Source organism: Primulina tabacum, chromosome 10, assembly GCF_025594145.1.
Source record: "Primulina tabacum isolate GXHZ01 chromosome 10, ASM2559414v2, whole genome shotgun sequence".
Lineage (NCBI taxonomy): Eukaryota > Viridiplantae > Streptophyta > Magnoliopsida > Lamiales > Gesneriaceae > Primulina > Primulina tabacum.
Genome location: NC_134559.1, coordinates 1,251,303 through 1,266,931, shown reverse-complemented (window position 1 = coordinate 1,266,931; position 15,629 = coordinate 1,251,303). Strand labels below are relative to the sequence as shown.

Sequence of the window (15,629 nt, the reverse complement as noted above, 5' to 3'; positions counted from 1 at the left end):
CATAGAATTTAAAATGCAAAAAACAGGTTAATGCGTACCATGATCTCACATTCTACCCATCTACAACCCAGTCTGAAACCAATAGAACCTTGAAATCTTGATCCACACACACACACACGCATTTTAGTACCAAGGCTATGTTAATAGAGCTTCTGAATTTTATGCAGCACACAAAAATTTCATTCATCACCAACATATTAAGTCAAAACAGGAGGGTAATAAAAAACTGTCACCACTCGTGTCAAGGTTGGGAAGTACTTTATTACCGATGCATATTCTCCAAACAATGTTCACGGGTCCCCCGGACACAGATCCAATTTCAACGAGCAGATTCATATAACATAGAGCCCCACAAACGACTATACATATCTGGTCAAAAATTCCAAACCCATCATTACCAAAGCTGTAGCTGCATCAAATGCAAACTGCTTCGATCCTTCACCATCTCATGTGCACAGATTACTTGCCTATTCTACTGCTGTTGCCAGCCGAACTGCTGGTTTCTGTTTCCCCCCATCGGATTTGGGCCTCTGCCACCTGAAACTCCATATTGACCACTCTGTGGATAATTAGGGGGAGCTCCGTATCCGCCTGAAGCTCCTTGAGGGCCATTAGGCGGAGCACTATTTCCAGCATATTGGACCCCTCGTCCCTGCGTGGGATATGGCCCACTATTATATGCTCCAGTCTGACCTCCACGATCTTGGTAATACGAACCAGTGACCCCACTTTGGGGGTATTTATTAGGTCCACCAGGTGGCCCACGAGATTTTCCATACTGATTATGACTAGGAACAGCAGGCAGAGGAGTCTGAGAATTGTTCATTGGATGACCAGGTCCAGCCCAGTGTTGAGCATGAGGTTGCCCCGTCTGTTGGATGGGAGGCAGGCGAGTGTGCTGTTGTGGATGCTGTAACTTCTGTCTTTTGGCAATTTCTTCGTTTTGTCGCTGCTGCTGCCTTTTTTTCTTTGTCTGGAATTCATGCGAGGAATCATATTTTGGCAAGCTGTATCATAATTCATGAGGCATTAGAATGCGAAAAACATTGCACAAGTTCGAGCACGTTAGGAAGCAAATTAGAGTAGCAATACTACAAGCATAACAGGGGCTATCTGATATACCTTTTTGGATCGCAAGGTAAGGGGTCAGTCCAAAAATATTCAGCATCTAGAGCATCCTTCGCTGATATTCTCTGTAAAAATTCAGGTTTAAGATGGAAGACATGAAATCATGAAGCATATAAATGTTCTAAAGTAGATACCAAGAGCTTGGACATAGTGCGTGATTGAATTTGACAACTGATTAACATAATTGTTAAATAAAATGATAAAGCTCTGAAATTAACAATATGCTTGATACTCCTTCCTTTTGGGGGTCAACTGCAGTCTAAAAAAACCAGAAGTGAACAATTTAGATCTTCAAAAAACGACCAGTAAAATACCAATGGACATGGAAAGTAAAATGGATATCCATGTAATTAGTTCAAGAAGGGGCGCTAGAAAATTTAAGCCATACTCTTTCAGGAAAAAACTATCCTGTGTCTGATTTCATTTCCTACTAGCTCAACCAAATCAACAGAATTTCAGCATGTATCACTTTCTATCACACAGGCAACAGTAAGGTGCATCTCCCCGCTCTCAGTCATTGAGGTATATTGGTCTTTGGAAAAGTTTAAGAGGATTTTGCTCCGTACTGGTCCTGAACAATCCCTTGGTCCAAGAAAGAAGACAATTCTAGTTGCTTCTTCGGCCAGGTTAAAAACTGGTATTCTGCTTAAGGTGCAACGGTCGGTAAGCAAAGGAGCTGACGTCAAATTGACATGGAGTGAAGCATGGTCAATTGGCTTAGCTGATTCTTGTTCTGGGGGTCAGGTTGGACTCTCCTTTGGGGTTCACTGTTTTACTTATTGTCCTCAACTATAGGAGGATGCTTTTGCTGAGACTGAAACTCCAACTCCCAAGCCAAAAAACTTTCCATAAATTTAGGTAAAAAATCTGACCAGTCAGTCGGATTCTCCTTGACGATGATGATCACCACAAAAGCAGAGAGAAAACTGAGGTATTGGGAAAATGGTGACTAGGTTGGATGAATAAGAGAAAAGTAGTCAAGAACAACTAGAAGGTATCCACAAATCCTCAGGAGCACTGGAAGATTGCAAGAGGATGAAGGATTAACTTTGGACAGGGAGTTCCTAAGGAGCCACTGGCAAGGGAAAGTATCTGAAGCACGATGCAGAGATGTAAATAGTAGTCAATGCAAACACATGGAACTATAGTATAAAAGAGGGGTTTGAATAACTTAAACAAGCTTTAATCTGGATGGAAATGCCAACCTTCAATGGTTCGGAAGAGACCAAACAATATTTTGAGATAGTATGACAGGACCAACCGTTCATTGGTTTTGATGGATCAAGAAAACAATTCCTCATATAGCTAGGCTTGTGTAGCAATTTTAATGCAGAGATATAGTGCACCAAAGGTAGCTAGCCAATACGAATCTAGAGTTAAAGCATTTTAGGGTTTGAAAAGAAATGTGGGGGTAGGGCAGACTTAAGGTTCAACTGCAGGCCCTTTAGAGTTTTCTCCCTTGTCAACAGCCATTGCTTTAATGGCAAATCCTTGTCTGTTTAAGGATTCTCATATTAATTTCCAATTTCTTAATCTAAACCTCAGTCTTTCAGTTCCAATTTCTTATATTGTTCAATTCCATGAATTTGCTGTTAAAACATTGTAATCACAACAATGACCGTATTACATCTATCAATCACCCAAACTATATCTCTATAAATTATCTCCAGCTGCAGGTAGCATCTCCCAATCATGTTCTCCGCTATTTCATACAATTTTGTGTTTCAATCCTTGGTTCTGAACAAAGCAAAATTAAAGACTTTTTTAGTTTGTGAGGTGAACAATCCCACGAAATGAGACACAAATACATGCAATTATATTCGAGGTTATTGACCAAGTTCATAGACAAGTAAATACCTTAGCTGGATCTAGAACCAGCATGTTCTCCAATAACTCCAGAGCATGACGGTCAAAACTGAAGAGATGATCAACAGACCACATACTATTATGCATAAAAAAATGTCCTTAATAGAGCATTCCACAACATTAGAGAATATGCTTAACTGTCTAAAAAACTCTCGAGTTCGTCTTTTCATTTGACGTGCAGGCTTGAACTTGTTATACCAGGGGATCTTGGAAACACCAGGCCAAATACCCTCATCAGGGGTTCCACAAAGCTCAAATATCTTATTCAATTGCTCAGGCTTTAAGAAAATTTGAAAATAAAACCACCCTCAGGTTAATAGGGGTTTGTTTTCAAACGTAAACAGTTAAGCAGACTTGAGAAGAATAATACACATTTCTGACAAGATATCAATTTAACACATCAATTCAAAACACTAGTAGAGGGAGATGATTCAGGTACAGCACAAAGATTGCCTGATAAAATTTCAAACATGAATTCTCTTTAACTCATCAAACAGTTATTTCAACTTTTATTTCACTTATTTCATAGGTTGGATGTAGAGCTAACCAAGAAACTGAAACCTGGCACCCCTTTTAATGAGAAAGACCATGTAGCAAAGAGGAAGCAATCTGTCATCTACAGGCATTTAAATAATGTTATGGGAATGGATTGCTAAATTTCTTGAAATAGGCCCCCGCGGAGAACTAGAATACATTTCCTTTTCAAGTTACAAACAACAATAACAAATTTCCACTAGAATATCATCTCCATGACTATGTAAAAGCTCTGTATTCATCACCAAGGAAGTTGCAAAGACTCCATCATTACGATCTCAACAAATACATCTTGTTCCTCCAAAATCAAGATATTGTATTCTGCCTCAATTTATGTTTTAAGTATGCGGAACACTATATTGGCAAGCAGGGACAGTAAAAAAAATCCTTAAGGCTTAAACATCCGGATATTTTCTTAACAATATCAAACTTGGAAAGTAGGATTTTTTAAGAAGTGTATGAAAATCCCCCTTATAGATATCTTATTGGGCTGCAAATTTTCCCTTGATTATAATATGAAGAGATCCACACAAAAATTTAAAATGGATTGAGAATATAAATTGGTAGATACAAAAAACTATATGCAATGAATAAGAGCACTACTATATAGGAGAACCAGGGAGCTAAACTCTGTGTTTCATGCATAATCGTTATGAATGCAAAGAGTATGTTCATGAAAGGCTGGTATTTATTTAACACAAACTAGTAGCACTTGGAGGAATAACAGCGGATTCATATGATGTTTATCGACTAAGCTTGCACAAGAGCTTTGCTCGTCACAAATCTCCATTCACACAGCGTAGTTGCACTTGGAGAATAACAGCTTACTAATATGATGTTTATTCACTAAGCTTGCACAAAAACTTTGTTTCACATTAATCTCCATTCGAGAATAACTTGAAGAGTAAAATTTACTAGATGAATGAAGGCCATGACAAGTAAATTCGAAGTAAGTGCAAGAAACTCACACTGGTTTAGATTAAAACAAGCATATAATCTTCTTTTACTAGTCATCATACTAAACAAAAATGGATTAAAGCCCAACAGCCCAAATGGCCTAACCTCATTTTTGCCAGGTAGAATTGGTTTTCCATGCAAAAGCTCAGCAAAGATACAACCAACAGACCACATGTCAACGGAAGGACCATATTTTGTGGCTCCAAGAAGCAACTCTGGAGGTCTGCATAATGGTTGACGTAAATGACACGCAAGGTATGTAGGTTATTAGTAACAATTAATTTCCAACTGATAATAAACAATTTACCTGTACCACAAAGTAATAACTCGATTTGTTAGATTAGCATTGTGGTCATTGGAAAATAAACGTGCAAGTCCAAAATCTGCAAGCTTCAAATTTCCCTGGTTATCGATGAGAAGATTGGAGCCTGCAGAGTGGCTATCCTGTGAATTCGGTCCATTTTCTACATATTAAAACTCACACATTACATAAGTAAATACAGGATAACCTTTGATGTCCCTGTGAAGCACTTGATTTACATGACAGTAATGAAGACCAGTGAGCAGTTGCTTCATATAACACTGCAAACCAATATTCAAGTAAACTTTCGAGTGTTAAAAGACATAATGCTAAATATTCTTCCATGTTGGAAAGCTTACAGTACTTTTATTTGCTCAATTGAAAATCTCAACCCAGGACGATCAGCAAGGCCAGTCAAGTCATGGTCCATGTACTCAAATACCATGTAAATGCTACCTTTATACTTACTACCGTCTACAATACAAAAGGAGATGTGCTCCCTAAGTGGATACATCTACTGAGACGGATAAATATAAGATAGAGAAAATTATGCTACATACCAGGATTTCCTTGCCCAACCGCTTCACGGCCTTGATTTGTATTTAGGATACATGAAACACATGAGAAGACAAGCATAAAAACTCAAAAAGAAAGGAAATCTCTTCTATATAGACAAAAAACTACCTGGAGATGTTACTATCTCTTTTAATTTAATAACATTTTCATGCTCTAGCTTCTTTAGAATTTTGATCTCTCGGATGGCAGTAATAGGAAACTTCAGAGAAAGGCAAAACAAAATATTACATCAGAACTAAATTTGTCGATGATACATCAACAAATAATCACTTAAAAGAATAAAAATACCCCTTCTTTTTCATTATCCATGCGTATCTTTTTTAAAGCAACAATTTCTCCAGTATCCTTCTCTTTAGCCATGTATACTTGTCTGGAAAACAAAAATGATAACTAAGAAACAAATTAGCAAAACAGACAAGAAAAACTGAAACAATCTAATTATTGAAGCGAAATGCAATAATTATCTCTAGTGTGATAAGCTTGAACTGTAGAAAACATACAATCAAAGAATTTCTCTCAACAAGCAAATGCACCCTTCGCATCAGATTAAAACAGTTTAATTATTCAGGTAGGACTTCATTCTGTCCCACGGGTAAGTTTGGATGGTAGTTATTCTTATGGTTTGAAATACCGTTGGACAGACCTGTCCATCCAATCCAAATAAGGAAGCAAACACAAGTTTGCCCTTAAATGATCTTTTCTCTTCTTATGTTGGACAAAACAGAATAAAAGATCCTCAGGACATTTGGAATGAGCATCGACTCTTTTTCTTTTCCATGCTCAACAGTATCAGTATTGCTTTGAGACCTTGACTCTCTTTTTTGCCTACGTTATTCATATTTGATGCGATTCTCGATCACACTGTAGTCGGGATTAGGGGGCATATAAATATAATCTGTAACAGTCAATATATAAATCCTTGTTTCGCAAATTACTTTTAGAGAGTAAACCACAGCAATTGGATGACCAACCAGGAAGCTTTGCGATAGCTAGTTTCTAACCAACCAATGCTCAGACCAAACACCAACATAAGACGCAATCGTCAATATTGAAAATGGATGCCGGGGAAAATACACGGCACTAAACACCTAAGAGCAAACAATTAAAAGCAATGGCCAACTGAAAAACAATTCACTAATTATTCAAAATACATATGAAACAAAAACAAAACAAAAAAAACAAATTGGAAGAAAAAAATAGAAGTCTTACCCATAGGTTCCTTCCCCAATCTGCTCAAGTTTCTCGAAACATTCCACGCTTCGAGAACCCCATGACGACGAGTCCTCCACGTTTAGCAGATTATTTGTCGCCGCCGCCATTACACAACAATTTCTCGGCTCTCTCTTTCTATCTATGTCTGTGTGAAAGATTATGATTCAGAAAATGTACGTAGATGAAGATCGAAGAGTGGCTACCAACACCGGTGATGACGGTGAGGTTTTGCAATTTTTTTTTAAAAATCCAAACCGAATTGTCGATCAGTTATTGTTTTGAAAAATTAATTGCAATTTTACGTAAAAAAAAATTAGCCTAGTGATTTTAATGAAAACTATCAGAATATATATTTTAATTTATTTGAAAACAACAACAATATAAATATTCAAAACTAAGTTAATAATTTAACAACACAACACACAACAAAAATGACATTTACACTATTTTATCCTTTTTTTACTTTTAAACTTCAAACAAAGTGGTTTATTATTAATATTTTAAATCGCGATTTTTATAAAATATTATGAAAAACGGTGCGGTGCAATTCGGTTCGGACGATTCGGGCGATTAATAAAAAAATTTGATCACCCCTAACCAACACCAACACCAACACCAACACCGGCCAACAGCGGCAGACCTTTTTTCGATTTGATTTTCATTTATTTTTTGATTTTGATAGCGATTCGATTCCGAGGATGGGCATTCGGGTTCGAGTACCCGCCTACAGTTTATCAAATTAAATTAAACCTAACGACGACACTTAGCTGCATTCCATATTTCTACTTACCCAAATATCAAATTTAATCAATTCCAATAATTTTTAAAGGTTATTAATAATCTGTCAGTTTTGTTGAAAACTTAACCTATTTTGTGCAATTAAAGCTAGATTAATGTACATAACCACCTTTAAAATCTTATGTGACTTTTAGTAATTTATTTGGGTGTAATTTTAGTAATATTAACTTTTAGTCAAGATTACATACGTGACAAATATAATCGTTGTATGCGATGTGCCGGGCAATGATTTAATATAATGTTATAATGTTTTATCGAGTTTATGATACTCCCGGATGTCCCGGGCCATTGATAATGCCCGAGTCAGGGACATGGATTATTCCTGGGTCATGGATGATCCGGGGCAAGAAGGTAGGTCTGCAGAGGATCTCGGATCCTGGATGGCCCGGAACACCGATGGATAGCTCGCCAGGGAGAATCTATGGAAAATGTTCATTAGAAAGCCGGGTCATTGAACGATCAAGACGTCTTCTTCCCGAGCTATTGGATACCCGGGCTGTAACGCCCCAAATTCGACGACTGTCCTCACTGTATCAAGACGAGTCTTTCCAGCGTGCTTATGTCCTCACTCACACGCACCCTGGGAAACTTCCCAGGAGGTCACCCATCCCAAAATTGCCCCAAGTCAAGCACGCTTAACTTTGGAGTTCTTATGTGATGAGCTACCGAAAAGAAGATGCACCTTCGTGATATGAGTAGTACAAATCAAATCTTTTAAGCCCTCTTCAACTGTACAGTCCATTACATTGAACAGTCTCGGAATCCCTCTCATTCCCGTGTGGGTTCGGTTCATTCATGTTCCCTTCACCTAGAAGCCTGCCAGGAGCCGCTCATTGTCCGTGCAACTGATCGCACCGGCGATCACCCCCCGCCCTCTTCGGCCCCGGGCCTCACATGCCCACCAGCTTCCGCTTGGTTCGTCCCCGAACCACACCGTACTAAGAGAGGTCGGCTCTGATACCACTTGTAACGCCCCAGATTCGACGACTGCCCTCACTGTACCACGACGAGTCTTTCCAGCGTGCTGCTTATGACCTCACTCACACACACCCTGGGAAACTTCCCAGGAGGTCACCCATCCCAAAATTGCCCCAAGTCAAGCACGCTTAACTTTGGAGTTCTTATGTGATGAGCTACCGAAAAGAAGATGCACCTTCGTGATATGAGTAGTACAAATCAAATCTTTTAAGCCCTCTTCAACTGTACAGTCCATTACATTGAACAGTCTCGGAATCCCTCTCATTCCCGTGTGGGTTCGGTTCATTCATGTTCCCTTCACCTAGAAGCCTGCCAGGAGCCGCTCATTGTCCGTGCTACTGATGGCACCGGCGATCACCCCCCGCCCTCTTCGGCCCCGGGCCTCACATGCCCACCAGCTTCCGCTTGGTTCGTCCCCGAACCACACCGTACTAAGAGAGGTCGGCTCTGATACCACTTGTAACGCCCCAGATTCGACGACTGTCCTCACTGTATCAAGACGAGTCTTTCCAGCGTGCTTATGTCCTCACTCACACGCACCCTGGGAAACTTCCCAGGAGGTCACCCATCCCAAAATTGCCCCAAGTCAAGCACGCTTAACTTTGGAGTTCTTATGTGATGAGCTACCGAAAAGAAGATGCACCTTCGTGATATGAGTAGTACAAATCAAATCTTTTAAGCCCTCTTCAACTGTACAGTCCATTACATTGAACAGTCTCGGAATCCCTCTCATTCCCGTGTGGGTTCGGTTCATTCATGTTCCCTTCACCTAGAAGCCTGCCAGGAGCCGCTCATTGTCCGTGCAACTACTGATGGCACCGGCGATCACCCCCCGCCCTCTTCGGCCCCGGGCCTCACATGCCCACCAGCTTCCGCTTGGTTCGTCCCCGAACCACACCGTACTAAGAGAGGTCGACTCTGATACCACTTGTAATGCCCCAGATTCGACGACTGCCCTCACTGTACCACGACGAGTCTTTCCAGCGTGCTTATGACCTCACTCACACACACCCTGGGAAACTTCCCAGGAGGTCACCCATCCCAAAATTGCCCCAAGTCAAGCACGCTTAACTTTGGAGTTCTTATGTGATGAGCTACCGAAAAGAAGATGCACCTTCGTGATATGAGTAGTACAAATCAAATCTTTTAAGCCCTCTTCAACTGTACAGTCCATTACATTGAACAGTCTCGGAATCCCTCTCATTCCCGTGTGGGTTCGGTTCATTCATGTTCCCTTCACCTAGAAGCCTGCCAGGAGCCGCTCATTGTCCGTGCTACTGATGGCACCGGCGATCACCCCCCGCCCTCTTCGGCCCCGGGCCTCACACGGGCGCCCATGCAAATTCCCGGGAAGCTTTCTTCCCGGGCCACTTCGATATAAGCGCTGCACTCAAGTATACCAATAAGATAGGGTGTGGGCGGCCGTCTTATCTCTGACACTAATCCAAGTGGTTGACAAAATCGGATAGGCTGGATGTGACTAGTATAAGATTTGACATGTCAGAATGTAGGGTATAATCAGCTGCCCTACTATAATTAGTAGGCAGCACAAAGAACGAGGTCATCATTACATCCTCTACTATAAATATCAGGTTTTCTCTTTACATTTACTCTACATTCAGATATTAAACACTCACATTTACTACTCATTTATTGTCTGCACTCTTACACCAATATCACAACCATCAACTGGTTACATTTGTTTCTTTCTTTAATCTTTCACTGACTTAAGCATCGGAGTGGCCACACCAGATACCCCTCCGACGCCCATTCACGTGATTACCTTCTTGATTGCAGATCTTTCCAACTGTCCGAGGAGAAAAGCTTTTGATCCAGACGTCCTACTCTTATTTCCTTCACATTATTGATTCGATCCGGTGGAGCACTCGACCCGGCTCATCCATCTCACCAGGATCGCATCACGAGTATTTGAGGAGATTTGCAATCATGAATAGAAGTCCTATGCTTGGTTGCAATTATCTTACCTATTTTCTTTTGTAGTTTGCCTAATAACTCGAATAGGCATCCATAAATCTCAGTCGGTGGAGACTGTAAAATCAGATACCAGAGCAACTAGCAAGTTGAATTCGTTGATGGGCATTTTGCTGAGAAGTGAGTCAAATTCAAGCATCCACTTGTTTGAATTGTGCTACTGTAATGTGCGGGAATTTTCATGCTAAACTCGAGACTGTGTTGGTCCCACGTGCGGAATTTGAGATAATAAAACCCGAAAATAAAGAATAAACTGGACACCGAGATTTACGTGGAAAACCCCTAAAATTATTAGGGTAAAAACCACAGGCAAGATGAAAATAATTCCACTATAATATTTTGTAAGGACCGTGTATCGTATTATTTTAAATCATGTGTGATTATCGATAATTTATGAAATTGTCATGTGATTATGTATTTGATGTATATCGTGACAATGGAATTGAGAGAATGAATATTGAATATGAATTGACGTTGTAAGAGCTCGAGTGGAGAAGCCGGACGCCAATATAGTACAAAAACCAATATGTTGTACAGAACATGTGGCGCCCGAGCGGTAGAAAATTATCGCCCGAGCGCCAGTGCATGTAGAAGTGATGTTCGGGCAGAATTTGTCGCAGGTATCTGTATTATATGATATATGTCGGATTGATTTGATTGATTGGAATGAGATTATGTGTCTATATGCCTTATTTGTTGATTGATGTGACATACATGACATTGAGATTGAGATATCGATGTATAAAATAAATGTTTTGTTAACACACATCATTTTATGCATACATCGATACATGACATGCACGTTGAGCTATGATCCTTGGATACCCTGATATGATTTGATTGGATTCCGGGGTTTGTGAACACAATCGCTATGCCGGTATTATATGACCCGTAAAGCATAGACAATTGTGGCCCCAAATGATTGGATATGAGATTTGGGATTTGATGGCGCTTTGCCGACGCTATCATACGAGTATCCCATATTGGCCGGTGTGTCAGCTCGAGCATTGATTTGATAGCGATTCGATTGATTCTGACATGTGCTCAGTGGATGGGCATTTGACCTGATACCTCCACGACATACATGCATTGCATACCATATATCATTGTTTAGATACTTGTGGTATACATGATTGGTTATTCCATACGGAGCTTTGCTCACCCCCAAAGGGGGCTGTTGTTGTCTTTGTGTGTGGACAATGGCAGGTACTCCAGGATATCAGGAGACCGGAGAGGGTACCTCTGGAGGGAGTCATAGTTTGAGTTGAGGTTTATGTTTTGTTCCCAGTATATATGTATATGTATCTATATACCGGGGCATGTCCCGAGGATATGAGTTGTTTGTATGTGATTGGTTTTGATTACGTGTGGGCGTGTTTTATGATATGAGATAAAATACTATTTTTATTATTCAAATTATAGAAGAAATATTTTGGGCTCATTGTAAAGAAAATTTAAACTCGTTTTTCGCTGTAATTAATTAACCCTAATCAGATTGTGTTGTAATAACGATTAGGAGTTAAGGGCCCCACACTAGATGGTATCAGAGCATAGCTGGGAATGCTCGATTGAGTCTTGTGTACACTTGAATAGGCACAAATGAATTGTGCGTATGTGTTTGAATTATTTGTATTACTTGCTCCTACTTGATTTGATTCGAGTAAGTATTTGATGAGATTGATGATATGAGATGATGAGATTATGAGATTGATATTGATTTGTGATATTCATCATTTGATTTGTAGATGGATCCCACAAATGAAACTGCGAGTAGCAGTACTGAGAGGATTGTTGGACAATTTGAAGGATTGTCCATGGATGTAGTGATGGCTCGATTCCAGGATCTAAAACCATCGAGGTTCTTTGGCACTGAGAGTGCTGAAAGAGCTGAGGCCTGGCTTAAGGATATCGAGCACTTGTTTAATATTGTTGAGTATTCCAAGGCTCGGAGACTGAAACTTGCTTTGTATCAGCTGAAAGACCGAGCTAAATCTTGGTGGGAAGCCGCTGAGATTGGATTGAAAGAGGCCGGGATTGAAGTCACTTGGGATGTCTTCAAGGCCCAGTTTTTGGAGCAATATTCCCCTTCATCCTATTATACTGCTCAGGAGAATGAATTCAATAATCTGCAGCAGGGAACGATGTCTGTTGCAGAATATGCTTCACAATTTTTACTTTACTGAAGTATGCACCTCACGTAGCTGGGAATGCGAGGGCAAAATATAACAGGTTTGTAAATGGATTACATCCTGCTTTGTATACATATGTTGTTTCTGGATTGCCTACCAGCTACGCAGAGGCAGTGGAACGAGCCAAGGCAGCCGAGGCTGGACTTAGGAAAGGAGGTCCACAGTATACTCCTCCACCTCCGGTGTCAGCTCAGCAGCCTACTTTGAGGCCGAGAGGTAAGAAGTTCAAGAAGACTGGTTCTGTTTCTTCGTCTTCTTCGAGCTCTAGTGGATCACAGCGAGGGAGTCCTGTGATTGCTCCCTATTGTAGCCATTGTGGAGGCAAACATATTATCGAGCAGTGTCGAGGTATGTTTGGTACTTGTTATCAATGTGGGCAGGAAGGCCATTTCTCTCGAGTATATCCGAACAGGGGTATGACTTCTGCTCAACCCCAGCCAGGATTTAGAGGTGGCCCTGGTATGACGAGACCTACTGTTCCTGTTCCATCGTTTCAGCAGTCAAGTGTCCCACGATATCGAGGACCGGGTGGTCAGAGTGCCCCAGTTCCTCCCCAAGTGAGAGTGTACGCCATGACTGAGGATCAGGCGAGAGAAGCTCTTGGAGGCGTGATTGTAGGTATTTGCACGCTTTGCGATTATCCTGCACGTGTTTTATTTGATACAGGAGCATCTCATTCATTCATATCTCATGCATTTGTTGCATCTCACGATATTGAGTGTACCCCGTTGTATGATACTTTGTCGATAGCCATGCCAGCAGGGAAGATTATTTTGTCTGAAAGAGTTGTGCATAATTGTGTATTGATATATGAGGATAATGTGGTATTTCTGAATTTGATTGTCCTCCCAATGCACGACTTTGATTGTATTGTTGGCATGGATATCTTGATGACAAATCGAGCTACTGTTGATTGTTGTCATTGAGTGGTTCGATTTCGATCGATTGATGGACCCAAGTGGAATTTTTATGGCAAGGGTTCCCAAGCCAAAATTTCATTGGTATCTTCCTTGGAAATGTCCCGATTGTTGACTAGCGGAGATGAAGGTTATCTTATCTACGCTATTGATATTTTGAAGAAGGAGTCTTCTTTATCTGAGATTCCAATTGCGAAAGAATTCTTGGATGTATTTCCCGATGAGATTCCTGATTTTCCTCCTCATCGAGAAGTTGAGTTTAGTATTGATCTTGTGCCGGGGACTGCTCCCATATCTAAAGCTCCCTATCGCATGGCACCTCTGGAATTGAAAGAATTGAAAGAACAATTACAGGATCTTCTCGATAAGGGATATATTCGACCGAGTGTATGGCCTTGGGGAGCTCCAGTTTTATTTGTTCGGAAGAAAGATGGTACTATGCGAATGTGTATTGACTATAGGCAACTGAATCGGGCTACTGTGAAAAACAAGTACCCACTTCCTCGTATTGATGATTTATTTGATCAGCTTCAGGGTACTTCTGTATACTCGAAGATTGATCTTCGATCTGGGTATCATCAAGTACGAGTTCGTGACGAAGATGTGCCTAAAACTGCTTTTCGTACGAGGTATGGCCACTATGAATTCTCGGTTATGCCTTTTGGTCTCACGAATGCTCCTGCTGTTTTTATGGACTTAATGAATCGTGTTTTTCGAGATTATCTTGACCGATTCGTTATCGTCTTTATTGATGATATTCTGGTATATTCGAAATCGAAAAAGGAGCATACTGAACATTTGAGACTGGTACTTCAAACTCTTCGTACTAGTCATTTATATGCCAAATTGTCCAAATGTGAATTCTGGATGGACAAAGTGATATTTCTGGGCCACGTCATTTCGAGACATGGCATATCTGTTGATCCTGCGAAGGTCGAAGCTGTATTGAATTGGCCAAGACCTACGAATGTTCCTGAGATCCGTAGCTTCATGGGTTTGGCTGAATATTATCGTCGTTTTATTGAAGGATTTTCGAAAATAGCTAAACCTATTACTCAACTGACACAGAAGAATCAGCGATTCATTTGGTCAGATGAATGTGAAGCTAGTTTTCTTGAATTGAAGACGAGATTGACCACAGCACCTGTGCTTACTATTCCCTCAGGTACCGGAGGATTTGTGGTGTGTACAGATGCGTCTGGTAAAGGTTTGGGCTGTGTTCTGATCCAACATGGCAAAGTGGTTGCTTATGCGTCTCGTCAATTGAAATATCATGAAACACATTATCCTGTTCATGATCTTGAATTGGCTGCCATTGTGTTTGCATTGAAGATCTGGCGCCATTATTTGTACGGAGAAAAGTTTGTTATATATTCGGACCATAAGAGTCTGAAATATCTCTTTTCTCAATCTGATTTGAATATGAGGCAACGCAGATGGATGGATCTTTTGAAGGACTTTGATTGTGAGATTCAATATCACCCTGGATCGGTGAATGTTACTGCGGATGCCCTGAGCCGTAAAGTTCATGATTCTGTTTTAGCATCTGTTTGTGTCGCCAAGGTACATGAAGATATATGTACTTCTGGTTGGACTTTTCACTCGAATTGGAATTCTTTCACTGTCTCAGCATTGCAAATTGAGCCGAACTTAATATCGAAAATACGAAAGGCCCAACGAAGCGATGCTCAGATCCAAAAGTCGAAAGAACTTGTATCGGCAGGACATCAGTCTGGATTTCAGATTTCTTCTGATGGTTCTTTACGACTTAATGGTCGGCTGGTAGTTCCTAATGATTCTGATTTGAAATATGCCCTTCTTCGAGAACCACATTGTAGCAAATACAGTATTCACCCTGGAGGTCGGAAGATGTATTTGACATTGAGACCTCAATTCTGGTGGAAACGTATGAAGAAGGACATTGCTGAGTTTATTTCGAAATGTCTGGTCTGCCAGCAAGTGAAAGCCGAGAGAATGAAACCGGGAGGATTGCTCCATAGTCTTGAAATCCCGAAATGGAATTGGGAACATATTGCTATGGATTTTGTGACTCATTTACCTCATTCGCCTAAGGGCTTGTGATGCTATTTGGGTCATTATTGATCGGCTTTCGAAATCTGCGCATTTTATTCCGTATGAACGGACTTATCCTTATAAGAGAATGGCCCGTTTATACATTGA

The 15,629-nt window shown here is 40.6% G+C and overlaps 1 protein-coding gene across 4 annotated transcripts; it reads right to left on the bottom strand.

Moving 5' to 3' along the window:
• Window positions 1-216: 216 nt before the first annotated feature.
• On the bottom strand, window positions 217-7,286 carry LOC142505263 (cyclin-dependent kinase C-1-like). Of its 4 annotated transcripts, XM_075618170.1 has the most exons (13): window positions 7,191-7,286; window positions 6,572-6,773; window positions 5,651-5,732; window positions 5,471-5,561; window positions 5,347-5,376; window positions 5,151-5,260; window positions 4,995-5,067; window positions 4,793-4,913; window positions 4,591-4,708; window positions 3,133-3,272; window positions 2,986-3,043; window positions 1,123-1,193; window positions 217-1,007 (listed from the first exon to the last, which is right to left on the bottom strand). In XM_075618170.1, exons 2-13 carry the CDS (start codon window positions 6,679-6,681, stop codon window positions 473-475), a joined length of 1,539 nt encoding a protein of 512 aa, XP_075474285.1. In that variant the 5' UTR covers window positions 6,682-6,773; window positions 7,191-7,286; the 3' UTR covers window positions 217-472. The 4 variants fall into 4 exon arrangements, with proteins under 4 accessions (XP_075474285.1, XP_075474284.1, XP_075474286.1 ...); XM_075618169.1 differs by lacking the exon at window positions 7,191-7,286 and having other exon boundaries at window positions 6,572-6,808; XM_075618171.1 differs by lacking the exons at window positions 6,572-6,773; window positions 7,191-7,286 and adding an exon at window positions 6,006-6,076.
• Between the last annotated feature and the right edge of the window lie 8,343 nt (window positions 7,287-15,629).